Genomic DNA, 26,003 nt, shown 5'->3' on the forward strand with positions numbered 1-26,003 from the left:
CACATCTTCTTTATCCTTTCATCTGTTGATGGACACTTAGGTTGCTTCCATGTCCTGGTGATTGTAAATAGTGCTGCAGTGAACATTGTGGTACATGTCTCTTTTTGAATTATGGTTTTCTCAGGGTATATGCCCAGTACTGGGATTGCTGGGTCATATCGTAATTCTCTTTTTAGTTTTTTAAGGAACCTCCATACTGTTCTCCATAGTGGCTGTATCAATTTACATTCCCACCAACAGTGCAAAAGGGTTCCCTCTTCTCCATACCCTCTCCAGCATTTATTGTTTGTAGATTTTTTGATGATGGCCATTCTGACTGGTGTGAGGTGATACCTCATTTGTAGTTTTGATTTGCATTTCTCTAGTGATGAATGATGTTGAGCATTCTTTCATGTGTTTGTTGGCAATCTGTATATCTTCTTTGGAGAAATGTCTGTTTAGGTCTTATGCCCATTTTTGGATTGGGTTATTTTTTTGATACTGAGCTGCATGAGCTGCCTATAAATTTTGGAGATTAATCCTTTGTCAGTTGCTTCATTTGCAAATATTTTCTCCCACTCCTGAGGGTTGTCTTTTCGTCTTATTTATGGTTTCCTTTGCTGTGCAAAAGCTTTTAAGTTTCATTAGGTCCCATTTGTTTATTTTTGTTTTTATTTCCATTTCTCTAGGAGGTGGGTCAAAAAGCCTCTTGCTGTGATTTATGTCAGAGTGTTCTGCCTATGTTTTCCTCTTAAGAGTTTGATAGTTTCTGGCCTTACATTTAGGTCTTTAATCCATTTTGAGCTTATTTTTGTGTATGTTATTAGGGAGTGTTCTAATTTCCTTCTTTTACATGTAGCTGTCCAGTTTTCCCAGCACCACTTAAAGACTGTCTTTTCTCCATTGTATATTCTTGCCTCCTTTATCAAAAATAAGGTGACCATATGTGTGTGGGTTGATCTCTGGGCTTTCTGTTGATGTATATTTCTGGTTTTGTGCCAGTACCGGACTGTCTTGATTACTGTAGCTTTGTAGTGTAGTCCAGAGTCAGGGAGCCTGGTTCCTCCAGGTCTGTTTTTCTTTCTCAAGATTGCTTTGGCTATTCGGGGTCTTTTGTGTTTCCATACAAATTGTGCAATTTTTTGTTCTAGTTCTGTGAAAAATGCTACTGGTAGTTTGATAGGGATTGCACTGAATCTGTAGATTGTTTTAGGTAGTAGAGTCATTTTCACAATGTTGATTCTTCCAATCCAAGAACACGGTATGTCTCTCCATCTGTTTGTATCATCTTTAATTTCTTTCATCAGTGTCTTATAGTTTTCTGCATACAGGTCTTTTGTCTCCTTAGGTACGTTTATTCCTAGGTATTTTATTCTCTTTGTTGCAGTGGTAAATGGGAGTGTTTCCTTAATTTCTCTTTCAGAGTTTTCAAAATTAGTGTATAGGAATGCCAGAGATTTCTGTGCATTAATTTTGTCTCCTGCTACTTTACCAAATTCATTGATTAGCTCTACTAGTTTTCTGGTAGAGTCTTTAGGATTCTCTATTTATAGTATCATGTTATCTGCAAACAGTGACAGCTTTACTTCTTTCCTGATTTGGATTCCTTTTATTTCTTTTTCTTCTCTGATTGCTGTGGCTAAAACTTCCAAAACAATGTTGAATAATAGTGGTGAGAGTGGGCAACCTTGTTTTGTTCCTGATCTTAGTGGAAATGGTTTCAGTTTTTCACATTGAGAACGATGTTGGCTGTGGGTTTGTCATATATGGCCTTTATTATGTTGAGATAAGTTCCCTCTATGCCTACTTTTTGGAGGGTTTTTTTAATCATAAATGGGTGTTGAATTTTTTCAAAAGCCTTTTCAGCATCTATTGAGATGATCGTGTGGTTTTTATCCTTCAATTTGTTAATATGGTGTATCACATTGATTGATTTGCGAATATTGAAGAATCCTTGCATTCCTGGAATTAACCCCACTTGATCATGGTGTATGATCCTTTTAATGTGCTGTTGGATTCTGTTTGCTGGTATTTTGTTGAGGATTTTTGCACCTGTGTTCCTCAGTGATATTGGCCTGTAGTTTTCTTTCTTTGTGACATCTTTGTCTGGTTTCGGTATCAGGGTGATGGTGGCCTCGTAGAATGAGTTTGGGAGTGTTCCTCCCTCTGCTATATTTTGGAAGAGTTTGAGAAGGATAGGTGTTGCTCTTCTCTAAATGTTTGATAGAATTCGCCTGTAATCTATCTGGTCCTGGGCTTTTGTTTGTTGGAAGGTTTTTAATCACAGTTTCAATATCACTGCTTGGCGTTGGTCTGTTTATATTTTCTATTTCTTCCTGGTTTAGTCTCGGAAGGTTGTGCTTTTCTAAGAATTTGTCCATTTCTTCCAGGTTGTCCATTTTATTGGCATACAGTTGCTTGTAGTAATCTCTCATGATCCTTTGTATTTCTGCAGTGTCAGTTGTTACTTCTCCTTTTTCATTTCTAATTCTATTGATTTGAGTTTTCTCCCTTTTTTTCTTGCTGAGTCTGGCTAGTGGTTTATCAATTTTGTTTATCTTCTCAAAGAGCCAGCTTTTAGTTTTATTGATCTTTGCTATTGTTTCCTTCATTTCTTTTTCATTTATTTCTGATCTGATCTTTATGATTTTTTTCCTTCTGCTATCTTTGGGGTTTCTTTGTTCTTCTTTCTCTAATTGCTTTAGGTGTAAGGTTGGGTTGTTTATTTGAGATGTTTCTTGTTTCTTAAGGTAGCATTGTATTGCTCTAAACTTCCCTCTTAGAACTACTTTTTCTGCATCCCATAGGTTTTGGGTCGTCGTGTTTTCATTGTCATTAGTTTCTAGGTATTTTTTGATTTCCTCAGTGATCTCTTGGTTATTAAGTAGTGTATTGTTTAGCCTCCATGTGTTTGTATTTTTTACAGATTTTTTCCTGTAATTGATATCTAGTCTCATAGTGTTGTCATCGGAAAAGATACTTGATACGATTTCAGTTTTCTTAAATTTATCAAGGCTTGATTTGTGACCCAGGATATGATCTGTCTTAGAGAATGTTCCATGAGCACTTGAGAAGAAAGTGTATTCTGTTGTTTTTGGATGGAATGTCCTATAAATATCAGTTAACTCCGTCTCGTTTAATGTATCATTTAAAGCTTGTGTTTCCTTATTTATTTTCATTTTGGATGATCTGTCCATTGGTGAAAGTGGGGTGTTAAAGTCCCCTACTGTGATTGTGTTACTGTCGCTTTCCCCTTTTATGGCTGTTAGCATTTGCCTTATGTATTGAGGTGCTCCTATGTTGGGTGCGTAAATGTTTACAGTTGTTATATCTTCTTCTTGGATTGATCCCTCGATCATTATGTAACATCTAAAATAAAATAGACTTTATTTTATTTTTTTTGTTTTTGTTTTGGCGGTACGCGGGCCTCTCACTGCTGTGGCCCCTCCCGTTGTGGGGCACAGGCTCTGGATGCGCAGGCTCAGCGACCATGGCTCACGGGCCCAGCCGCTCCGCAGCATGTGGGATCTTCCCGGACTGGGGCACGAACCTGTGTCCCCTGCATCGGCAGGTGGACTCTCAACCACTGCGCCACCAGGGTAGCCCTAGACTTTATTTTAAAGTCTATTTTGTCTGATATGAGTATTGGTACTCCAGCTTTCTTTTGATTTCCATTTGCATGGAATATCTTTTTCCATCCCCTCACTTTCAGTCTGTATGTGTCCCTAGGTCTGAAGTGGGTCTCTTACAGACAGCATATATATGGGTCTTGTTTTTGTATCCATTCAGCCAGTCTGTGTCTTTTGGTTGGAGTATTTAATGCATTTATATTTAAGGTAATTATCGATATGTATGTTCCTATTACCATTTTCTTAGTTGTTTTGGGTTTGTTATCGTAGGTCTCTACCTTCTCTTGTGTTTCCTGCCTAGACAAGTTCCTTTAGCATTTGTTGTAAAGCTGGTTTGATGGTGCTGAATTCTCTTAGCTTTTGCTTGTCTGTAAAGGTTTTAATTTCTCTGTCAAATCTGAGTGAGATCCTTGCTGGGTAGAGTAATCTTGGTTGTAGGTTTTTCCCTTTCATCACTTTAAATATGTCCTGCCATTCTCTTCTGGCTTATAGAGTTTCTGCTGAAAGATCAGCTGTTAACCTTATGGGGATTCCCTCGCATGTTATTTGTTGTTTTTCCCTTGCTGCTTTTAATATTTTTTCTTTGTATTTAATTTTTGATAGTTTGATTAATATGTGTCTTGGTGTTTTTCTCCTTGGATTTATCCTGTATGGGACTCTCTGTGCTTCCTGGACTTGATTAACTATTTCCTTTCCCATATTAGGGAAGTTTTCAGCTATAATCTCTTCGGATATTTTCTCAGTCCCTTTCTTTTTCTCCTCTTCTTTTGGGACCCCTCATGTTGGTGGGGTTGTTCAAATGTTGGTGCGTTGGTGCATTTAATGTTGTTCCAGAGGTCTCTGAGACTGTCCTCAATTCTTTTTTTTTATATATAAATTTATTTTATTTTATTTATTTTTATTTTTGGCTGCGTTGGGTCCTCGTTGCTGTGCGTGGGCTTTCTCTAGTTGTTGCACGTGGGGGCTACTCTTTGTTGCAGTGTGCAGGCTTCTCATTGTGGTGGCTTCTCTTGTTGGGAGCATGGGCTCTAGGTGCACGGCCTTCAGCACTTGTGGTACACGGGCTCAGTAGTTGTGGCTCGGTGGCTCTAGGGCGCAGGCTCAGTAGTTGTGGTGCATGGGCTTAGTTGCTCCACGGCATGTGGGATCTTCCCAGACCAGGGCTTGAACCCATGTCTCCCGCACTGGCAGGCAGATTCTTAACCACTGTGCCACCAGGGAAGCCTCTGTCCTCAATTCTTTTCATTCTTTTTTCTTTATTCTGCTCTGCAGCAGTTATTTCCACTATTTTATCTTCCAGGTCACTTATCTGTTCTTCTGCCTCAGTTATTCTGCTATTGATTCCTTCTAGAGAATTTTTAATTTCATTTATTGTGTTGTTCATTGTTTGCTTGCTCTTTAGTTCTTCTAGTTCCTTGTTAAACGTTTATTGTATTTTCTCCATTCTATTTCCAAGAGTTTGGATCATCTTTACTGTCATTACTCTGAATTCTTTTTCAGGTAGACTGCCAGTTTCCTCTTCATTTGTTAGGTCTGGTGGGTTTTTACCTTGCTCCTTCATCTGCTGTGTGTTTCTCTGTCTTCTCATTTTGCTTCACTTACTGTGTTTGGGGTCTCCTTTTCGCAGGCTGCAGGTTCGTAGTTCCTGTTGTTTTTGCTGTCTGCCCCTAGTGGCTAAGGTTGGTTCAGTGAGTTGTGTAGGCTTCCTGGTGGAGGGGACTAGTGCCTGTGTTCTGGTGCATGAGGCTGGACCTTGTCTTTCTCTCGGGCAGGTCTGCGTCCGGTGGTGTGTTTTGGGGTGTCTGTGACCTTATGATTTTAGGCAGCCTCTCTGCTAATGGGTGGGGTTGTGTTCCTGTCTTGCTAGTTGTTTGGCATAGGGTGTGCAGCGCTGTAGCTTGCTGGTTGTTGAGTGGAGCTGGGTCTTAGCATTGAGATGGAGATCTCTGGGAGATTTTTGCTGTTTGATATTACGTGGAGTTGGGAGGTCTCTGGTGGACCAATGTCCTGACCTAGGCTCTCCCACCTCAGAGGCACAACCGTGACACCCGGCTGGAGCACCAAGACCCTATCATCCACATGGCTCAGAATAAAAGGGAGAAAAAAAGAAGGAAAGAAAGAAAAATAAAATAAAATAATTAAAATAAAAAAATAATTATTTAAAATTAAAAAGTAATTTAAAAAAAGAAAGAAGAGGGCAACCGAACCAAAAAACAAATCCACCACTGATAACAAGCACTAAAATCTATACTAAACAAACCAAAAAAACCCCTGACAGACACAACCCTAGGATAAATGGTAAAAGCAAAGCTATACAGAGAAAATCACACACAGAAGCATACACATACACACCCACAAAAGAGAAAAAGGAAAAAAATACAAATATCGTTGCTCCCAAAGTGCACCGCCTCAATTTTGGGATGACTCGTTGTCTATTCAGGTATTCCACAGATGCAGGCAGATTTAATCCGCTGCTCCTGAGGCTGCTGGGAGGGATTTCCCTTTCTCTTCTTTGTTCGCACAGCTCCTGGGGCTCAGCTTTGGATGTGGCCCCGCCTCTGCGTGTAGGTCGCCGGAGGGCGTCTGTTCTTTGCTCAGGCAGGACGGGGTTAAAGGAGCCGCTGATTGGGGGCTCTGGCTCACTAAGGCGGGGAGGGGGGGCGCGGGGCGGGCCTGCGGCAGCAGAGGCCGACGTGACGTTGCAGCTGCCTGAGGCGCACCGTGCGTTCTCCCGGGGAAGTTGTCCCTGGATCCCGGGACCCTGGCAGTGGCGGGCTGCACAGGCTCCCCGGAAGGGGGGTGTGGAGAGTGACCTGTGCTCGCACACAGGCTTCTTGGTGGCGGCAGCAGCAGCCTTAGCGTCTCATGCCCGTCTCTGGGGTCTGTGCTGATAGCTGTGGCTTGCGCCCATCTCTGGAGCTTGTTTAGGCGGTGCTCTGAACCCCCTCTCTTCGTGCACCTTGAAACAATGGTCTCTTGCCTCCTAGGCAGTTCCAGACATTTCCCCGGAGTCCGTCCTGGCTAGCTGTGGCACACTAGCCCCCTTCAGGCTGTGTTCACGCCGCCAACCCCCGTCCTCTCCCTGGGATCTGACCTCCGAAGCCCGAGCCCCTCAGCCCCCAGCCCCCGCCCGCCCCGGCAGGTGAGCACAAGCCTCTCGGGCTGGTGAGTGCCGGTCGGTCCTGATCCTCTGTGCGGGAATCTCTCTGCTTTGCCCTCCGCACCGTTGTTGCTGCGCTCTCCTCCGTGTCTCCGAAGCTTCCCCCCGCCATCCCCCCCCCCCCCGCCCCGTCTCCGCCAGTGAAGGGGCTTCTAGTGTGTGGAAACCTTTCCTCCTTCACAGCTCCCTCCCACTGGTGCAGGTCCCGTTCCTATTCTTCTGTCTCTGTTTTTTCTTGTTTCTTTTTCCCTACCCAGGTACGTGGGGAATTTCTTGCCTTTTGGGAGGTCTGAGGTCTTCTGCCAGCGTTCAGTAGGTGTTCTGTAGGAGTTGTTCCACGTGTAGATGTATTTCTGGTGTATCTGTGGGGAGGAAGGTGATCTCCGTGTCTTACTCTTCTGCCATCTTGAAGGTCTCCCAGGGTATAATTCTTAAGTGCTTTGGGAGGAGATTTTTAAAGTCGAATTCACATAAAACAAGGAATGATTGTGTATCTTAAAGGCGTAATCTGGGTATAATAGTGCTTAAATTTTATGTCTCGTCACAAAGTTCACCAAGTGGTTTTTACAGAATTCACTTAAAAACCAAGCTATAGGGAGAGTAGGTTATATTATCTCAAGTTAAAGATGAGGAAACCAAGGTAACTGTTAAGTAGTAGAACTTGTCCTCGACCAAAGATTGCAGATGTTCAGTTACTCCCATATTCTGTCGCGCTGCACCCCTCGGCCCCCTGCCCCTGGTAACGTCTCCTGCTCCTGGTGTGTCTCTTGCCTACACCCTGGTTTTCTGTCCTGGTTAATCTCCTACCCCTGGTCCGTCTCCTGCCTCCACCCCGGCTCCCTGCCCTGTCCTGGTCCATCTCCTGCCCATGGTCCATTTCCTGACCTGCACGTGTTTGGTTTCTTGCCATTTTGGAGAAGAGAGCCTGCTCTGTTTTTTAAAATTCTTATTTAAAGGACTGTTGTTTACATTTAAAACCCTGAACAAAGCAAATAATCGTTCGCCATCGCAGACACGGGGGTTCATGCGATGTCAGTGTGTTAATTCAGCACCTGTCGTGTGCGGGACAGTGAGTGGGGTCTACGCAGGCCCTTCTCCTGAAACTCACAGGTTACAAAACGAGTCAGGTGTTACAGTGGTTGTAACTTGGAACCATTTCAAACTCAGAACGTTTTTCAAAAGCTATTATCTGTTACTTTGTTTAAAATTATTTTTTATGAAGTATTTCAAACATATAGAAAAGTTGAAGTTCCTCAAACAGATGTCTGTGTGGTCACCATCCACATTAAACAAAGTACAGTTTGACCTTTAAAACCCAATGACAGTTGTTGTTTACCCTACGTGCAGAATAGAATATTTTTTTTCCTGGAAATTTGCAACGTGAAATCTGAGAAAACTGTGGAATGTGGTGAAGTCTTTTAAAAACTGTGCCCCTGGTTCCTCACTTCATCTACTTGAAAGCCCTCCTCCCACGGAAGGGTGTGTTCGGTGGAGCGGTCACGTGGCTCACCCTGTTCCCAGTGCCCTGCTTTGGACAGCACTCCGGGGAGCTCAGTGACCTGCACGTTGGCTGCAGGGCGCCAGACGTGGGTGACCTGAGTGCAGCAGGGGAGTCAGGAATCACGTCTGACCGGTGGGGCTGCTCAGTCCTTCCGTGCATCCATGCTTTCTTCCTGCGAACATCGGGCCCAGCTCTCCGTGTGGAGTAGCTGGGGAGCATCTCCCATTCTTCCGTGTAATTCTGACCCGAGGCCCCTTGGCTTTGCCCGTGGCCACCTGTGAAATTCCCGTCAGGACACACGGTTGCCTCTGTGTCTCTGGCAGAACTGCTGCTTTCCTCACACACGTGCTCCCTCCTCAAGGCCCCATGTGTGTTTTGAGTCCTTTGCCCCTGAAGCCCCAGGAGCGTTGAGCAGGGCAAGGCCGCTGCGCCTCTTGGATGCCTCAGCCACGGCCTCTGGGCTTTGGCTCGGGCTTGTGGGCTCCAGGAGTTCTCTCTCGGTTCCAGGAACGCTTTGCCCCATCTCTGCCCAGCCCGGGGTCTCCACAGCGCTTGCCAAGCTGTAATATCTCCCTTCCGAGGATGCCGGGTATTGGTGCATAGTTCATTGTCCCGCTTAAGGTTACACACACAGAAAACTAATGGAGTTGTTTCGCAAGACTGTGATTGTATAAGCTGTGTAAGGATGTATCATGTAACTTTCAGAAGGAAAAGACTTTCGGATCCAGGCATGTTATAGTGCTTCTCTGGGCCAGCGTTATTTCTGCTTCAGGTGCAAACCTACATAGGCTTGCTGTCCTTTCCTATGAATTTAAACTTTAATTAAACCAATAACTTAGTACATACGGTAGCAAACGTACCTTTATTTTAGATCAAGTTCACTTTTTCATGTCACCGCCTTTTTGTTTGTGTTCCTATATTATAACAGAGATTACATCTATTACAATGACCTGTATGCCTTCAACCTGGACGCTTTCACGTGGAGCAGGCTGTCCCCGTCCGGGACTGGGCCCACACCCAGGTCAGGCTGCCAGATGACCGTCACCGCCCAGGGCAGCATCGTCATCTACGGGGGCTACTCGAAGCAGGTAAGACGCGTGTGTGGGATGCAGAGTGACTTCTGTCTGCTGCCTTTTCAGTTTCACCAGCGATGAAAACTTCAAATAATAGTTCATTAGATTAATATGAACAGTCCTTTCTGTGGAACGAGAAGTGGACAGCGGTGGTGTTGATCTGCTCCTGTGTGAACACACTAAGGTTCTTTACGGTCACGTTGCGTTCTTAACCACACGCCCCCGAAACACGCAGCGTAAGTGATGGCTGTGGCAGGGAGGTGCCCCGGCCACCTCCGTCCACCCTGCCACACCCCCACTCAGCCAGCGGCCAGCCCTTGTTCTGGAAAGGAAAACTGACTTGGGATTTGTGGTTGTGACCTGCCTGGGGTGTGGCTAGACGCGTGACAGCTGGGAGGGCCCTGCGAAACAGGCGGCTGTCGCCAGAAGCTGTGTGCAGTGCCCAGAACTGATGCTTTATCGCAGTAGATGCTCCTCAAACCGGGTGATGAACAGCAAGCCCTCGTCAAGCTGATGCCACTTCAATCAGAGCAGCGCCTGACTCCCAAGTGCGGCTTTTCTGCAGCCACGCGGACAGCTGGGGGGTGATCTGTGTCCCTTTGAGCCAGGGGCCACTCACGCCAGGCCTTCGGCATTTGATGGCAGTGAGAAGCTGCTCTGTTGGCGCTCACGGGGTTTTACCAGAGTTGGTGGTAAAGGCGTGGGTGTGACACTGGGGTTCTGGGTGGGAACGCCCTCCACAGGAGCAGCGTAGTGTTGTGACCCTTGGTACACGGCTCTCTCAGATGTCTTTGGGCTCCGTTAATACTGTACGAGACAGAGATTTGCGAGCAGCGGAAGGAAAGCTGTCAGGTGCACGCCCAAGTCACTGCTCCGTGGCGTTAGCGTCCACTCCCCCTTGGGGACGAACTGAGGCCCCGTGCGGAGCCTTGCACGCCCTGGGGGAAGTTTGACAGCTCCAGGGCTTCACGCACATTCTGCGTTCTCCTCTAGTCCAGTGAGGAGAGTGAGCGTCCGGCCAGTGTGATTCGCGTTGCTGGAAGGACGGCGCAGGCCCCTGGGTGAGGGACTGGCGCACGGGCCTCTCATCACCGCTGCCAGGGAGGGGAGGTGGAGTGGGAGTTACGTGCTTCATGGGGAGCAGCCTCCTCGCCTCCCCTGCCCCGGGCTCTGCCACGCCGGCCACTGTGTGGAAGCCGTGGCCCGGGGCGGGCAGAGCGGCGTTCTCAGGGAGGGCTCTGGCGTACAGGCCTCGGGGGGTGTATTGAAACGTGACAGCATGAAAGTTCCCCTCAGCTCGCTGGTTCTAAGGAAGGCAGGTTGCTGTCGGCGGAGCAGTGCCGTGGATGCCCGCAGGTGCAGGAGGGCAAGGGGCTGAGAGGGAAGGGCTGGAGCCCGGCTGTGGTCAAGTTTGCGACACAAGCAGACGGCACTGCATTCCTGCAGTGTGCGGCCAGTGGGCAAGGCCTCGTGTGGATTTATTTTTTTTAATTTATTTAATTTATTTATTTTTGGCTGTGTTGGGTCTTCGTTGCTGCGTGTGGGTTTTCTCTGGTTGCGGTGAGCGGGGGCTGCTCTTCGTTGCGGTGCGTGGGCATCTCATTGTGGTGGCTTCTCTTGTTGTGGAGCACAGGCTCTAGGTGCATGGGCTTCAGTAGTTGTGGCACGCAGGCTCAGTAGTTGCAGCACGCGAGCTCTAGAGCGCAGGCTCAGTAGTTGTGGCGCATGCGCTTAGTTGCTCCGCGATATGTGGGATTTTCCCGGACCAGGGCTCGAACCCGTGTCCCCTGGATTGGCAGGCGGATTCTTAACCAGTGTACCACCAGGGAAGCCCCTCGTGTGGATTTGGTTCCTGAGGGTGCTGGGCTTTTGGCCTGGAAGGTGGGCATGGAAGTGGCAGCCGCTTCCCCTGCTGCCTGCTGGAAGAGAGGAACATGCCGTCTCAGTGCAGCCGCTCGGGAGAGTGAAGGGTGTGGTCTGCCCAGCGCCGTAAGCCTGGTGTGAAGCAGCAGGCCCGGGTGGAGGGGGGCTGTGCTGTCTGCAGCTCAGGAAAGCTCTTTGAGTGGCTGCGCCGGCTTCTGCACAGAGCGTTTGATCCTCGCGCCGAAGCTTGAATCCCATCACTGGGAAGGCGATGGGAATTGAGGGCACAGGGGTTGGAGATGGAGGGTGGCCGTGTGATGATAGGAGGGTCCCTGCGGCGACCCCGCCCATCCAGAGCAGGGCTCGGCTCACAGCCACAGGAAGCTCTGAGAGGAGAGCTCTGGGGTGTCCCCAGCCTGTGGTCATCTGTTCTGTCTGCTCAGAGGCGGTCTGGATGGAACCTGCTGTGTTTCAGATTTTGAGGCTGGTCTGAAGGCTAGCGAGTCACCTCCACGGGAGACGGGACCACAAGCCTGGGGGGCCTTGCGTGGCTTCGCACAGCACGTGGCATTTGTCACGGCTCCCTTTTCCTTTTGCAGAGAGTCAGGAAGGATGTGGACAGAGGTACCCAGCACTCCGACATGTTCCTGCTGAAGGCTGAGGAGGGAAGAGAAGGTACATGCGCCGTGCAGGTGACAGACCACGCGGGTGGTCAGTGTGTCGCTGGGGGAAGCGGGCAGGGGGTCGCGGGGCTGGTGGGGCACTCCATGAACAGCCCCCGTGTCCTCTCTGGGGCGTTGAGGACGCACTGAGTTAGAAACACAGGTGATGTCAGTCCGTCCACAGCTCCCTTCTTGGGGGCGGGGCCACGGCATCTGTGTCACCTCTCATTTGTTCTTGCTTAATGTTAGGACGTAGACTTTTGGAAGGCATCTTGTGGGGTTGAAATGCCCACTGTTTGTTTGTTTTATTTGAAGTATAGTTAATGTACAATGTTGTGTTAGTTTTAGGTGTACAGCAAAATGATTCAGTCATACATACGTGTATGTGTTGTTGTTCAGATTCTTTTCCCTTATAGGTTATTATAAAATATTGAGTAGAGTTTCCTGTACTATAGAGAAGGTCGTTTGTTAATTATTTTATATATAGTAGTGTGTACCTGTTAATCCCATACTCCTAATTTATCCCTCCCTGCTTTTCCGCTTTGGTAAGCATAAGTTTGTTTTCTTTGTCTGTGAGTCAGTTTCTCATGTGAATAAGTTCATTTGTATCATCTTTTTAGATTCCACATACAAGTGATCTCATATGGTATTTGTCTCTGTCTGACTTCACTTAGTATGATAATCTCTAGGTCCCTCCAGGTTGCTGCAAATGGCATTGTTTCATTCTTTTTCATGGCTGAGTGATATTCCAGTGTGTGTGCGTGTGTGTGTGCGTGTGTGTGCGTGTGCGTGTGTGTGTGTGTGTGTGTGTGTGTGTACGTACACACACACATCTTCTATATCTGTTCCTCTGTTGATGGACACCAGGGTGGCTTCCCAGTGCTCATTTTTCAAGCTCAGAAGTCGGGAGGTGGTTAGTTTGCATGGTGCATGTGATGGGAGAGGGGCCTAAGTGGATGGGGCCCGTGTGGTCCTGGCTGCCCCTTGGCCCCTGTGAGACCCGTCTCCGTAAGACAAGAGGCCTGCTGGGCAGGAACGTTTCCTCTTTCCTGCTGTGACGTTCTTCAAGCAGAGGCTGCAGAAACGTCACATACAAGGCGTTTCTCAGGTCCCAACCACGCCGGATTGCGGTGACTGATGGGGACGTGGGAGCCAAGGTTTAGAGCCCCTTTTACATGTCAGTGCACTTGAACTTGAAAGTGGACTGTGTTCTAGGCAGTGGGACCCCAGCACTTGTGTTCAACCCCCACGTCTGGCCGTCAGGCCCTTGGGCCCCAGTGAAAAGTACATGGCGTGTCCTGAGACGCATCCGGCACAGCCGGGAAAGCGACTCCCGCAGCCACATGCACGGCACGCTGATGCTTCTCTTCTCTTTAAGCGTTAGATGCTGGTTGTTGTGAGTGACCTTGTGGCCCACTAGTGCTGCTAGGGCTGCGCCTCCAGGGGGGCTTGCTCTTGGCTGCTTCTCTAGCTTCTTCTAAATGTTCATTAAAGAAAAAACATCCCAGTTCCTTTTTCTGGACGTGTTGGGAAGACTCCCACATGTTTTGTGCCAGGCCACATCTTGCGGGTTGCTGCGTAAACACGGCGCCCTCCTAGAAGGAAGGACCACAGTGCGTGGCCCACGGGAGGTTCTGGGGGTGTCTGAGGTCGGAGGGCCCCGCCCGAGGGCACAGTGTACGGGGTCCCCCGGAGCTGGTGCGCCCGCCTCTCCCTCACCCTTCACATCACAGCCGCACGGCGCCCCTGGGCAAGTGTTGGGAGGGTGTGTGGACAGGTTCCCTACCTCAGTGCAGACTGACCCTCGAGGAGGAGGCATGGCCTCCAGGGTGTGCCGGACCCGCAGGCACAGAACGACGGCCATGGCATTCTGCAGGCCCCCCGTCCTTATTTCCTCTCCTCATCAGGCAGATGGGCCTGGACTCGGGTCAACCCTTCCGGAGCCAAGCCCACCCCAAGGTCCGGCTTCTCGGTGGCTGTGGCCCCGAACCATCAGACGCTGCTGTTTGGGGGTGTGTGTGACGATGAGGAGGACGAGAGCCTGGAGGGCCACTTCCTCAGTGACCTGCACTTCTACGACCCCGTCAGGAACCGCTGGTTCGCGGGGCAGCTGAAGGTACCTGGGCCCCAGACCTGCAGCCAGCGCAGGGCCTGCCCGGCTGTCACCTCCGTCAGTGATGCCCAGGGCCTCCCCGGTCCCTCTGTCTGTGAGGCTCTGTGGAGCTGCCACCATCTTTACTGTCCCTGTAAGCAGGGACCGGGTCGCCTCTGCCCCTCCTGCCAGCACCAGCCTGAGAGACGCGGCATAGTGGCTGCTCTCCCGGGAATGACATCCCTGGGGGCTTCATCAGGTCAGGGGCCTCAGAAGCAGGGCCCTGTGGCCGAAGGAGGGCGGATGGTCCACTGTGTGGCAAAGGCTGGCTCCGGTTGAAGTGCCTGGGCGCCTCTGAGGGGAGTCGGGTAGCGTGTGAGGGCTGGTATCTGCTGCCCGTTCCCCTCAGAGGGCACACCAGGCAGGGGTGGTGTGCTCCCCGGGGAGGGGCAGCAAGTGGACGGGGCTCCTCTGGCTGTCGGGTGCTCGCTGACCCCCGTCCTGAGTCGCGGTGCCTTTGCTCTTTATCACCAGGGGCCCAAGGTGGAGAAGAGGAGGCGCAGGCGGGGCAGAAGAGGGGAGCCCGGGGATTCCAGCAAGCAGGAACTGAAGGGGACCCGGGCCCAGGAGCCCCTGCAGGTGGCCAGAGAGCTGGTGGCAGAGGATGGGACCGTGGCCACCGTCCAGCAGGGGCTCGCTGCCCGGGGCCCGGCGGGACAGCCCGAGTCCGACGACAGCGACGATGGCCCCAGCGAGGCGGCGGTCCCTGCGGTGGAGCCGAGCGCCCGCTCCAGCGCCATGCTGGCCGTGAAGCACGGGCGCCTCTACCTCTATGGGGGCATGTTTGAGGCTGGCGACCGCCAGGTCACCCTCAGCGACCTGTACTGCCTCGACCTCCACAAGATGGAGGAGTGGACCGTCCTGGTGGAGATGGATCCAGGTGAGGGGTAGCACCTCTGGAGTTGCCTCGGGAGCCCCCCAGCTTGTCTGCCCTGCACCCGCAGAGTGCTGCACGCCTCTGCCCCCTCTCGCCCCCGTGCCCTCAGCCCCGGGGGGAGGGCCCTGTTGCCCAGGGGCATGTCTGTGCACGGCCATCCCTGCAGGGGGCCTGGGGGAGGGAGCGGCCTCACCCCGACGCCACTCGTAAGCCTCGGACCTGCCCCGGCAGAGCGGACGGGACGCGCGTTTTCCCTGCGGTGCGCGTGTGTGCCCGGGAGCAGACTAGCGGCCCACCCGTCTCCGCTGCCGTGTTGCACCACAGGCTGCGCTGGACTCGGTCACTGCTCGGTCCTTGGGTCTGAGGCTGAAATCCCTTACAATCCACATGTCTGGGCAGAGGCCCTGAGCGGCTGTGCGAGACGACTGCTGTCTTGGAGCGCAGCTTCTCACTCTGCTTGTCTCTGCCTCGACACGTGGGGATGTGATGTTTGCCGTGAGCTCCAGACGTGCTGGGGTCGGGGCCCCCGCACTCACATCCGCGTGTCCAGGCAGAAGGTGGGCTCCTGGGGGCGGCCGCGGCTCGCCTGCAGTTTCCCCGGTGCCCTGGTCGTGTTGACACTGTGGTTTTTGCTTTTGCTTAAAGAATCTCAGGAGTGGCTGGAGGAGACGGACTCGGAGGAGGACAGCGACGAGGTCAAGGGCGCCGAGGGCGGCGGGGAGAGTGAAGAGGACGAGGACAGCGGCGAGGAGGCCAGGGGTGAGTGTGCCACGGGGGCCGCGCGGCCACAGCCGGTGCTGAGGAGGGGCCCCAGGGCTCACCGCTCAGGTCACTTCTCTGCCGGAGCCCTCATTTTTGTCGGTGACAAGGGTACGTAAAATTTTACCAAGTTTCTGTTAAAATTTGACTTTGCTGTGTGGGTGCGCTCCTGAGGCCAGCTGAAGTGTGTTTTCTAATTGTGTCTGGAGTACGTTTGAGCACTCGCTGTCTAAGCAGGGTCGTGACGGCCTCGTGACGTTCTCCATGTAAATCCGGGTGCTCGCAGCACGTTTGCTCCTTCCCCGACTGAACCCGTTTCTTTCTTATTCCCCTTTCCCCACGAAAGAGCAACGCCCCTCGGCGGCGCCCGGTGAGCCGTTCGCAGACTCCCTGCCCAGGACCGAGCAGTAGTGGGCGAAGCTGGTGCGGACGACGCCGGGCCCCGGAGAGGAGAGCGCTGAGAGCCGCCCGGGCCGTGGCCGTGGCTTTCTCTGATGACTCAGCCGCAGCCGCACACCCGCCAGAGCCTAGACTGAGGGGGTGGGGTTCCCTGCCCTCAGCGCGCTGCGTGCGGTTTAAAATAAACTGGACTTGGCAGGGGACTGCTGCCGCGAGGGTGGTCTTTTGTGCAGCCTCCGGGCCCCGGTGGTTCTGGCGGGGCCTCGGGCTGGGTCGGGCCGAGCTGATGGTGAGGGGGAGCCGCCTACACGGCAGGCGGCACCTTGATCATGAAGTGGAACGCTGCGGGCTTTGCGGGGTTCCCCTCTGCAAAACTAGGAGACGGGTTCTGCCCGCCTGCACGTTCAGCCGACTCCTTCCTTTTTAAAAATGATCGGTGGCCGCCCACCGCCTCCTGTACGCGTTTTCTCAGTTCTCTGGAGAATAAAGCCTGTTGTGGGCTGGTCTGCTCGCTCTGCCACGTGGCTGTGCCTGGGGTCTCTTGGAGTGCCGTGTGCCCAGCTCCTCTGGCTGCTCCCCACCTTTGGGGAGGAGGTGGTGGAGCTGTGCTCTGCCCTCTCCCCTTCGGGCTCAAGGTCGTCCTTCGCACAGCAGCAGAAGAGGGCAGGAAACCGGAGGGCGGGCCCCACTGTCCCCACACGGCCTCGCCGTCCCCTACCGGGCACGCTCACTGGTGCCTGCTCCAGGGTTAATGGCAGGAGGCTGCTCTTCGTTTATGTAATTGGGGCAGAGCTTGGGCTTTGAATTCACACCAGGTGAATTCACCTTCATCTAAAGTATCATCAGTAACGAGAAAGCAGGGTTCTTAGTTTTCAGTGACGGCCGAACAACCCATCGTTACCTTGAACGGGCCATCCTGCTCATGACCTGGAAGTTAGAAGTGGAGAGTGGGCGCACCCACCCAGCAGAGCGGGCCCGGGCCCGGGCAGGCTTCCGTGGAAGGTCGAGGCCAGCTTGCCCAGAAGCAGCCCCTCACCCCAAGCAGCACTTATCTTCTCGCCGTGCTCGGCCCCCGCACCTCCGGCCGTGTGACCTCACTCGTCAGACTTCTCCCGCCTGACTGCACGCGGATCAGGAGTAAGAAGCGCTCTCCTCGCCTCTGCCCACCAGAGCCTCCCTCTGGTACGGGGCCTGGCAGAGCCCATGGGGGTCCCGGTCACAGGGCTTGGGCAGGTGCTCCGGCTTCAGCGTCTTGCTTGCGGCTCCCCGTGGGTGCCGGGGCAGGCGGGCAGGGCTCAAAGCCAGGCTGGATGCCACGGCAGGCCCACGGGGGCCGCAGAGGCCCTCCCGGTACCTGCCTTGTGTGCTCGCGGTGCGAGGCCCAGGCGTACAGCTCCCGCTCTCTGGGCTGCTGCCTTGGGAGGAGGTGGCTGGGAGAGCGACGGCCCCAGCGCAGGCTTCTGTTCCCGGGGCCGTTGTTATTACAGAGGAAGGAGCCTGCAAGCGGGTGAGACTCCAGGGAAGGTAGTTTGGAATCAAAGAAGTAGAAAAAGATGACAGCCCCCGGAAGAAACTTCTCTTTTGCTCTTGGCTCTGCTGTCCTGTCCACGGGGTTATTGCTGAGGACGCCGTTTGAGGGACAGGAAGACAAGCACACGCTCCACACGGGGAGCTGCCTCTGCTGTGTCACCCCCGTGATCAGAGCGTCCCTTCGGTGGGGCAGTTGCAGGGAGAGGTGGGTGTACGGTGCAGGACTGCGGGGTCCCCAGGGAGGGCAGCGGCCAGCTCACCGTTCCCCCTTCTGCCTGCCGGCAGCTGGTTTGCCGAACCGAATGCTTCTGGCGCCTGGACGGCCAGCACAGAGCCCTAGGCCTCTGTTCCCTGCATTGCTGGAGCCAAAACAGCATGGTGACAGCTGTATTCAGGGTCAGCGAGGGCCCTGAGTGGACGTTTGTCTTGCCTGCTCCTGGGTTTGCTGACCTGTTGGTAAGACCCCCTCACTGCCCCCCCTTTGGACAGGTTCTGCCTCTGTCTGTCGCTGGTGCCCACCAGCTGGCCCCGTCACTCCTGCGGACACCACAGCAGAGCCCCTGGAGGGCTTTGTGGGGTTTGAGTGTGAACAGCTGTGCAGCTTTCTCCCCGCTTCCCAGGAGCAGCTCAGCGGGCTGACGGCGTCGGGCTTAGGTAATTTGAGAGGGTTGGTCTAAGGCGGTGGATTCCTTGGGGTTGGACTGCATTGAGCAGAAATCAAGGGAAACACACAGCGAGCTCGGAGATCCTTGTCGTTCACAGAGTCGTCTGTGGCGTGTTTGTTAGCATGTGACAGCGGTGTTTATTGCAGCGTGACATCCGGTTTTTGTACCAAGTCGGTGCAGGTAGGAAGTCAGTGCTCCGTGACAGTAGAAACGCGCTGGGGGACCACACGCTGGGCGGGGCTGCCGGGGAAACGGCTGCTTTGCTGTCCACGCTGGGTAGAGGAGGCCCTCCTGAGGCCTCGCTCAGGCACTGGCCACGTGACGCGAGAGAGACGTGTGCTTAGGGACCCCCCCCCCACCGTGTGTGGGGATGAGAATGTGACAGTGTGCCTGGAGCTTCCACTGGAGGAGTGTGGCCAGGGAGGGGCAGTAGGTCCTGCCTGGAGGAGCGCGGTGGCTGCAGCTCGGGTGGGCGTGCGATGCCTCTGCTCGCTGCTGTCTTCCCAGGTGTCTTAGGTCAGAAAGCAAAGCTGCGTGGGAGCTGTTGGTCCAGAGCTTAGACCACGGTCACCTGCGCTTCTGTGGAAGATCCGTCCGAGGCCAGGCCTGGTCATCAGGGCTCTGAACACAGCCTCCAGTGGAAGCTGAGGCACCGACGGGCGCAGCTGGTGGCCACGGGGCCAGGGCCGAGGTGATCTAGGCTCTGGCCAGCCCAGCCATTCACCTCGGAGCCCCCTGGATGTGTGCCGTCTGGGGCCGAGGAACCGCGCAGTGCAGCCAGGGCCAGGCCTGGTCGGCAGGCTGTGCGGGGGCAGAGCGGGGGCTCTCTGTGATCCTGGACCTGGGTCAGGACCGGGACCAGGGCAGCTCGTGGAGCGCAGGGCCCTGAGCCGAGAACGCAGGAGAGGCGGTTTCCTCCCGGCCTTGGGGCAGGGATGGGGGTGTGGGGAGGGTGTGGAGGTCAGAGAGACTCCAGTCGGAAGGAAACAGTAACCGCCCCAAGAGACACAAGGCTGTCGAAGTTTCAGAAAGTTGAGGTAGGTTTGGAGCAACGCTGCTGGGCGGTCCCTCAGCAGAGCGTGCCTCTGCCAGCTGCCTCTGTGTCCTCCGTTGGCTGGCGGAGGGGAGCGGGCGCGAGGTGCGCTCCCGGGTCGGTGAGGGGCTGGCGCCCAGTGGGGCAGCGCTGGCGAGGGAAGGGGCGCATTTCAGATCCCTGCTCTCAGAGCTGTGCTGCTCAGCGTCCTGAGACCCTCCAAACACGATAGACGGACGCCGTCAGGTAACACACACCTGGTTCCGTGAGAAGGAGTTTGTGTGTGTGCATCTCAAAGCGTGGGCAATAGAAGGGATCTGCAGTGAAGACGCTGACTTACACCGAGATGATGCAAGTTACCGAGCTTTCAGATGGTGGCGTTTATTACCAAAAGGAGGGAAAGTTTTCTTTAATCTCGACAGCGTCCCTCACTTGCAGGTAGTGAAGAACGTAGTAGCGGTACGATTTAAACAGTTACATTCGTTAAGGAAAGTTATTTTCATTTGGTAAGTAACTAAGCCATTTTTCCAGCTAAAAGAAGAGAAGAAAGGCAAAGGGTAACGTTTTCACCGCTTCATCAATGAGAAAACGCAGTCGACATTGCCTTTTCGTCAATGTGCAAAACGATTGCCTGTGTTAACAGTTTACACGCACCAGGACACGAGGAGGGAGAAAAGAAAGTGCAGGTTGAGACTGATGCGTGAGAGAATCCACAGGAGGGCATCTGTGGCAGGTTAGTGGCTTCACCACTTGAGTGAGGGCTCACCTGCACGGAACGGACCGTGTGGGTTTACTTCAGTCAGGCTGCGTCGGGTGGCATTTCTTTGGAGGTGGTGCGTGGTACCCATAAGCAGGGTCCCGCTGGAGGACGTTGTCAGGGAAGCACCAGGTCAGCATCAGGGGCTCATCTGCCCACACGTGAGCCACAGCTCTGCAGCGCGGGGCGGACCGCCACGCGGCAGGCCCGGCGGTGAGCGCAGGCCACATTGCTGTCACTGGAGCTGGGCTCCCCGAGAGGCCCAGTGGGAAGAGCTGGGGGTCCCAGGGGTGCAGGAGCAGCACGGGGGGAGGCTGTACCCTGCTCCCCTGCATTCATGCCCGTCTCCTCGCCGTACCAGCTCCCAGCGTTGGGAAGCCCTTGCTAGGGCGGTGGAGCGCGGCCCCTCCTGCCCTGTCTCTGCCCTCTGCGGGCTTGGTGTGGGGTGGGAGTCACCCACTGAGTGGCAGTTGGCTGCCTGATGGTCCTGTTGATGGCGCTCAGAGCGGGGCACCCTTGGGCCAGGCCCGTCTCTTGGTCACGGCTGAACACAATACCTGCCGGAAAACCCTCGGTCTGTTCTGTGGTCCACACGCAGGAGGCCCTGGGATACCAGTGTGCTCTGCTCTGAAGGGACCAGGAATTCTCACGCCTGCCTTGGGTGTGTCAAGCGCTGCCCTCTCAGGAGGAGCCTGGTGCCTGTCTGAGCGTCCTGGCAGGCGTGGAGTGAGCTACTGAAATGGGCTGAACGAGGAACCGCCGGGGGGTGGAGGGCAGGGTCCAGCCGAGGCCCATCTCGGCCACTCCTTGGGGCCTCCAGGGCTAGGGTTGTCTGTCACCGTGTTGCCAGGCAGCAGCTGTACAGCTGGAGACCTGCATCCACCTGTGACAGGACGGGAAGGGTGTGCACATGTGATAGCCGCGTGAGCCCCAGCGTACTGTGAGAGGTGTGTGTTGGGGGCAGCGAGGTGGGCGCGAGAGGGGTGCTGCCCCAGATCCAGGCCCGGGCCTGGCCGCGTCCACACTGTGATCCACCCCCGGGGGTGCCTGCTTCCCTGAGGTGGGGGGCGATCTGGAACAAAATGTGTGCCTGTTTGCATCCCAGGCTCTTCCACGTTGGGGTGGAAGCGGACGGACTCCAGAAGCTCCGTCCGTGCTAACACACGCGCCGTGTCTGGGGAGCGTTAGGCATTGCTTCCGTCGCCCTCGGGTGTCCGCCTGCTTTGGGCCCCCCCCTTGCGGCCGCCTCCTTCCTGCTGGTCCCCTGGGCGCCTGGCGGCCCCTGCTGGAGGACGGGCCCCGGCATCTCGGTGCCTGGCGCCTCGTACCCACCCTGGAGGGTGGTCCACGTCCTTGAGGTCATGTTGTCCGGGCTCATGGGCGTGCTGTACAGGAGCGGCTTCGTTCTCTGGTCTTACACGAAGGCAGCTGCACTTTTTCTTCTTTTAAGGCTGCGTTAGTGACACTAGTCGGCACTTGGGGCCGGTGGTTTTTCACTGTTTGCTTCCTGCCCGTTTCCTGACACCTGGACAGCCCTGGGCAGGAGAGCGAGACTGACCAGGCCCCGAGCCCGGCCCCCCCTCACTCCTGCACCCTCATCTGGACTCTCGATCCTCCTCCTTCGCTGACCAGCAGCAAATCCTCGTCCCTGGAAAGATCAACAGTGACTCCGTCGTGGTGCTGACTCGATGTCACGACGGGACAAGCTGGATGCCGTCGGTGGGTGGGCGGCCCGCGTGGCAGTGAGGAGAGAGGTCGTGACGCCTGGGAGGCCCCTTCACGGTAAGTTTCTGAGACGAAAGGCATGGAGCGTTGGAGACAAGACCTGTAAGGCTGAGCTGAGCTCGGTCCAGAGTGGGTGGGCCTCCACCCAGGACGCCTGGAGGACCCAGGGGGATGGTACCCGAGCTCAGAAAAGGGTGAAAACCGGAAACAGTTCATTTCATTCACTTTCCCGAACGTTCGTCTGCTCCAGCGGTCCAGAGCGTCTTGGGCTTGTTGCCTGGGTCTCTCCCCTGGGCTCGGGAACGCCCTTCGGTTTTTATGTGGGGCGGCTGTGTAACTTCCTGTCCAAAGTGGGGCTCTTGAGATGAAAGGGAGCACTCTGATGGCCAGGCTGGGCGTTGGATGTTTGCCGGGCCCGGCGGGAGTCTGTGGGACCCGCACCGCGTTCTCCGTGCAGCCCGGGGGAGCCGTGGGCTTCGTGCGTGTAGGAGAGCGCCTGTCATCCTCCCACGCCCCACCCAGAGGGCGTCTAACAGAGAAATGGGCTTATGGCTGTTAGACGGGGTGTGGGAAGTCCTTGTGTTTGGAGCCCTCTCCGCCCTCCCCTGGAGTGGCCTCAGCCGCGGGCGTTGTGTTCTCGTGGCCGTGCTGAGCTTTTCTGCATGGGCACCGTCTTCCTCGTCAGTCGTTTGGGTGCAGGTGTCGCATACCCTGTGCAGCGTCCTCTCCCGCTCTCGCAGGTGAGGTGCGGGTGCAGCTTCCCAGCCTGGGGGTGGGGGATGGCTGGGCAGCAGGGGGTGGCCTGTCCCCCCGCTCCCCGGCTCAGCTCAGGTAACTCAGTTTCTCTGCCTCTGGTTTTCACATCTCAAGCACGGGAGCAGCTGTTAGGAGAGAAGATGACTCTCACGAGGCTGCTCTGGGATTAATTAAAACCTGTCAGCGCTCCGCGCCACTAGGGCCTCGCGACAGCATCTGTTCTTGCCCCGTCCCCCGTGTCCACCAGGAAGGTGCCCGGCAGAAGCGGGGTCAGCCAGCCTGGCCCAGAGGGGCTCACGGGCGCGCCTGCCGGTAACCCCGGCCTCCGGCAGGTAGGAAAGACTGGCCAGGCTGAGCGAAAGCGTTAGGCCTGTGTGCAGGGCAGCCTGCTCTGGAAACCAGGTAAAAACTAGCTTTCAGGGCCTCTCAGACCCAGTGCATCGCGGTCTCGGTGGAATCCACTCGGAATTCACCGGGTGTAGGGAAGTGGCAGTAACGTGGGTGCTGCTCTGGGTTTCAGTTGTGTTACTGGCAGCCAGACAAGTGGTGGGACGCTGGCCAGCCCCCCGTGAGCCCCCAGCCCTGAAGCCACTGCTTGCCTCGCACGATGGGCATTTGTGCTGTTGCTTTTCTGCGTAGCTACATTACCTCACGGTGTGTGCTCACGTGGGAGGATGCAACCTGCCTGTGTAGGTACCATTTTGTGTTGCAGTTACTGGAATGCACAGAAGTCTTTCTAATCTTCACAGCGCGTTGCAGACAGAATCACAAGCCACACACCCAGCACGGACGACGCAGAGAGCTGCGAGGAGCAGGCATGTTTATTTGGTTCACTCCAGGGCTGCGGCAACCACGCAGTTGTAAAAAAGGAACGGGAAGTAAGATGTACAAAAACGTGAAATACCCCTTTAGAAAGTATCATCATCAGAAACGGATTTCCTGTGGATCCTCCCTCCCTCTCCTGTGTCCCCACTCCCTGAAAGAAGACCCCCAAACGCAACCAAACTGTGAGAAGGGACGGGGGGTGAGTATGTAACAGAAAAAAAACTGAATTTAACGGGAACATGCTCTAATCTTTAGTTTATTTCTGGTTAAAAATATAGCAATCCAGTGCAGTGTAGTAAAGAAATCTGCTCGAAAGGTAGCAGAGAAACAGCTGAACATAAGCAAAGCAAGGCAGGGTCCACGGACGGCCGTGCCCAGGACCTTCCCAGGCGTGGGTGCAGGGGCCCACAGACACATCCATGCGCGTGGCCGGGGCTGCTCCATGGCTGGGACCACGGGGCATCCAGACCGGGACCTTATTCTGTTGTTTGGATGGTGGGACAACGCTGGCAGGAAGGGCAGACACACCAGGAACCTGGTTTTGTTGGATTGAAACAAGGTACGTTGCATATTTTGGAGATGGATATGCCATGATTTCTCAGGAATTGTCAAGCCACCGGGTTTCAAACACATTCCTGTCCTGGGACCCGACCAGCTCCCGAGTGTGGGCGAGGCATCTGGAAGAATATGCATATCTGTGAGGGAAGTCGAGGCAGGCACAGGACAAGAATGTGCAAACCCGTGGGCTCAGTGACACACTGAGAGGACGACATCGTGTGAGGGCCGTCGGGGCCGCGGACATCTGACAGCCTGGACGCACAGCCTACATCCTCAGTGCAGAAACGCCACGTGCTCTGAGCCCAGGCCCAACGGCAGGCTGTCCAAGTGAGGCCCTCCCCATGCCCGCAGTGCTCCCTGGCCCTGGTGCCAGCCCCCTGGATGCCCACAGCACAGCAGCCCTGGGGTCTGGGGTTGGCGGGGGAGACAGTGGGGAAAAGAAGGACTTTGCCTTAAGACTCAGTGTCGGGGCTGCAGGAGGGCCGGGTTGTGGTCGTTTCATGGGCAGAAGAGAAAGCAGGTCTCTGCTTCCCTAAGTAAGTGTGCAGCACAGATTTAAAACAAAAAGGCCCAGGCCACTACCAGCTGGAGCGGGCGCCCTCTCCCGTGCCTCACGCCAGGGCTTGCCACCCGCTAGCTGCTGGACGCTCCAGGGGCTCTGCCTCTGGTTGCCTCCTTTTCCACGTCCCAGACGGGGGTGTGATGACGGTGGTGACTGTATTTTTTGCCATTGATTTGCCGGGATCCCTTCTCTTTCCACGTCAAGCTGGAGGGTCGGCGTGCTGGCCTCCTTCTGCCATGCCACACAGCAGAGTGTTACACAAGCAAAGAATTTTGGCTAAAATCCAAAAAACATGACCCAGAAAAAAAGGCAAACTGTGAGTAATACCCAATCACGTGGTTCTGTGAGAAGACCAGGAAGTTGTCGTTGGGTGTCCGAGCTACGAGCCTTCCCTTCTGTCGTTCTGCTTTTAATGTCCCCCGTGTGTACACCAGCTGCTTTTGCTAATGCGACAGTCTCCTCAGATGAAAAAGTTAATAAACAAAATGGCGACTCCGATGTTCAGCAAGATCACCATGGCCACCAGGATAGGCGCCGAGCCCTGGAACGGAAGCGGAAGAGGAGTGAGCCCCAGGCCACACCCCCTCCTCCTGAGCGAAACTTTCCCCCAGCATAACCACCCGAGCTCTGCACACCTGGGACGCCAGGTGCAGCCCCCCCAGCGTGGCCCCAGACCTGGCGACGGGAGAGCCCTCTCGGTTCAGTGAACAACTGCCCAGGAGCTGCGCAGCCGCCGGGAGCCCCTCGCTCTCCTGGGGCACGAGCCCACCTGGCCCTTGGACCACAGCCTCTCCCCCACCCCGACCCCGCCGTCCTTGAGCCTCTGCGGTGACGGTGCCGAGGCCACGGTGCTGGACAAGGATGAGGGGCACCAGCTGCCCTGACCACCCTGGGCCTCTGCTGGAAGCCCCCTCCCGTGGAGCCACTCAGGGGTGAGTACATGCCCGGCTGGAGGCGGCCACGTGCTCGTGCTGCTGCCCGAGGCAGCGTTGTTTAAAGCACCCAAGACGCGCCTGAAGAGGTCTTAAAGCCACAGCGCGGGTCAGTGGGCTAAATATAGAGCCCCTTCCTGCATCTCCCACCCTGCCCATCATTCAGCTTCCTAAAATACCCACATGCGCGCACACACCACACGTGTTTCTGGAGTAGAGCTGGTATCTAGGTCCCAGCGGGAGCACCTGGGTTCAGAGAGGGCAGGCGCGTCGCAGGAGCTAGCCCGCCGCCCAGACGGATGCTCACAGTGGCCTCGAGGGCCACCTTCCAACAGAAAGCTTCTCGGCCCCGGGGTCCGCCTGGCAGGTGCTGAGTCCCAGAGGGCCCCGTGGGGATGCCCCGCAAGGCAGGCCCTCTGGTTTCCTCGTGTTCACATGGGGCCGAGCACGCTGTGCCCCACCAGCGGGTGAGGGGCCTGATGGCCGTTAGCACGGCGTCAGCGCTGCGCCGTGGGGCTGAGAAGGCGTTTCACGGGCCATTCCCGCTGCCATTCGGTCCAGGGAGCGGGGAGTGCTTACGGGTGGGAGCCGGTAGGCCAGGGGTCA

General features: G+C 54.7%; 2 protein-coding genes across 18 annotated transcripts in view; one reads left to right on the forward strand and one right to left on the reverse strand.

Moving 5' to 3' along the window:
• KLHDC4 (kelch domain containing 4) overlaps nt 1-26,003 on the forward strand; it is an 81,733-nt gene that overhangs the window by 49,368 nt on the left and 6,362 nt on the right. For 12 of the 17 annotated variants that reach the window (XM_033846339.2, XM_033846337.2, XM_073796307.1 and 9 more), the window contains 6 exons: nt 9,198-9,357; nt 11,805-11,880; nt 13,775-13,983; nt 14,494-14,899; nt 15,542-15,655; nt 16,002-16,257. In XM_033846339.2, the coding sequence (XP_033702230.1) occupies nt 9,198-9,357; nt 11,805-11,880; nt 13,775-13,983; nt 14,494-14,899; nt 15,542-15,655; nt 16,002-16,066 (1,030 nt within the window). In that variant the 3' untranslated portion in view covers nt 16,067-16,257. Of the gene's footprint in view, nt 1-9,197; nt 9,358-11,804; nt 11,881-13,774; nt 13,984-14,493; nt 14,900-15,541; nt 15,656-16,001; nt 17,790-18,073; nt 18,239-18,346; nt 18,430-18,756; nt 19,721-19,813; nt 25,398-26,003 lie in introns of those variants that run through there. The other 5 variants (XR_012328095.1, XR_012328096.1, XR_012328094.1 and 2 more) reach the window with 1 other exon arrangement.
• The window catches only part of JPH3 (junctophilin 3), an 81,689-nt gene continuing 79,269 nt past the window's right edge, over nt 23,584-26,003 (reverse strand). Inside the window, exon 5 of the mRNA XM_033846353.2 lies at nt 23,584-25,006. Coding sequence (XP_033702244.2) covers nt 24,926-25,006 — 81 coding nt within the window. The 3' untranslated portion in view covers nt 23,584-24,925. The remainder of the gene's footprint in view (nt 25,007-26,003) is intronic.

Source organism: Tursiops truncatus, chromosome 19 (genome assembly GCF_011762595.2).
Source record: "Tursiops truncatus isolate mTurTru1 chromosome 19, mTurTru1.mat.Y, whole genome shotgun sequence".
In the NCBI taxonomy this organism is placed as follows: domain Eukaryota; kingdom Metazoa; phylum Chordata; class Mammalia; order Artiodactyla; family Delphinidae; genus Tursiops; species Tursiops truncatus.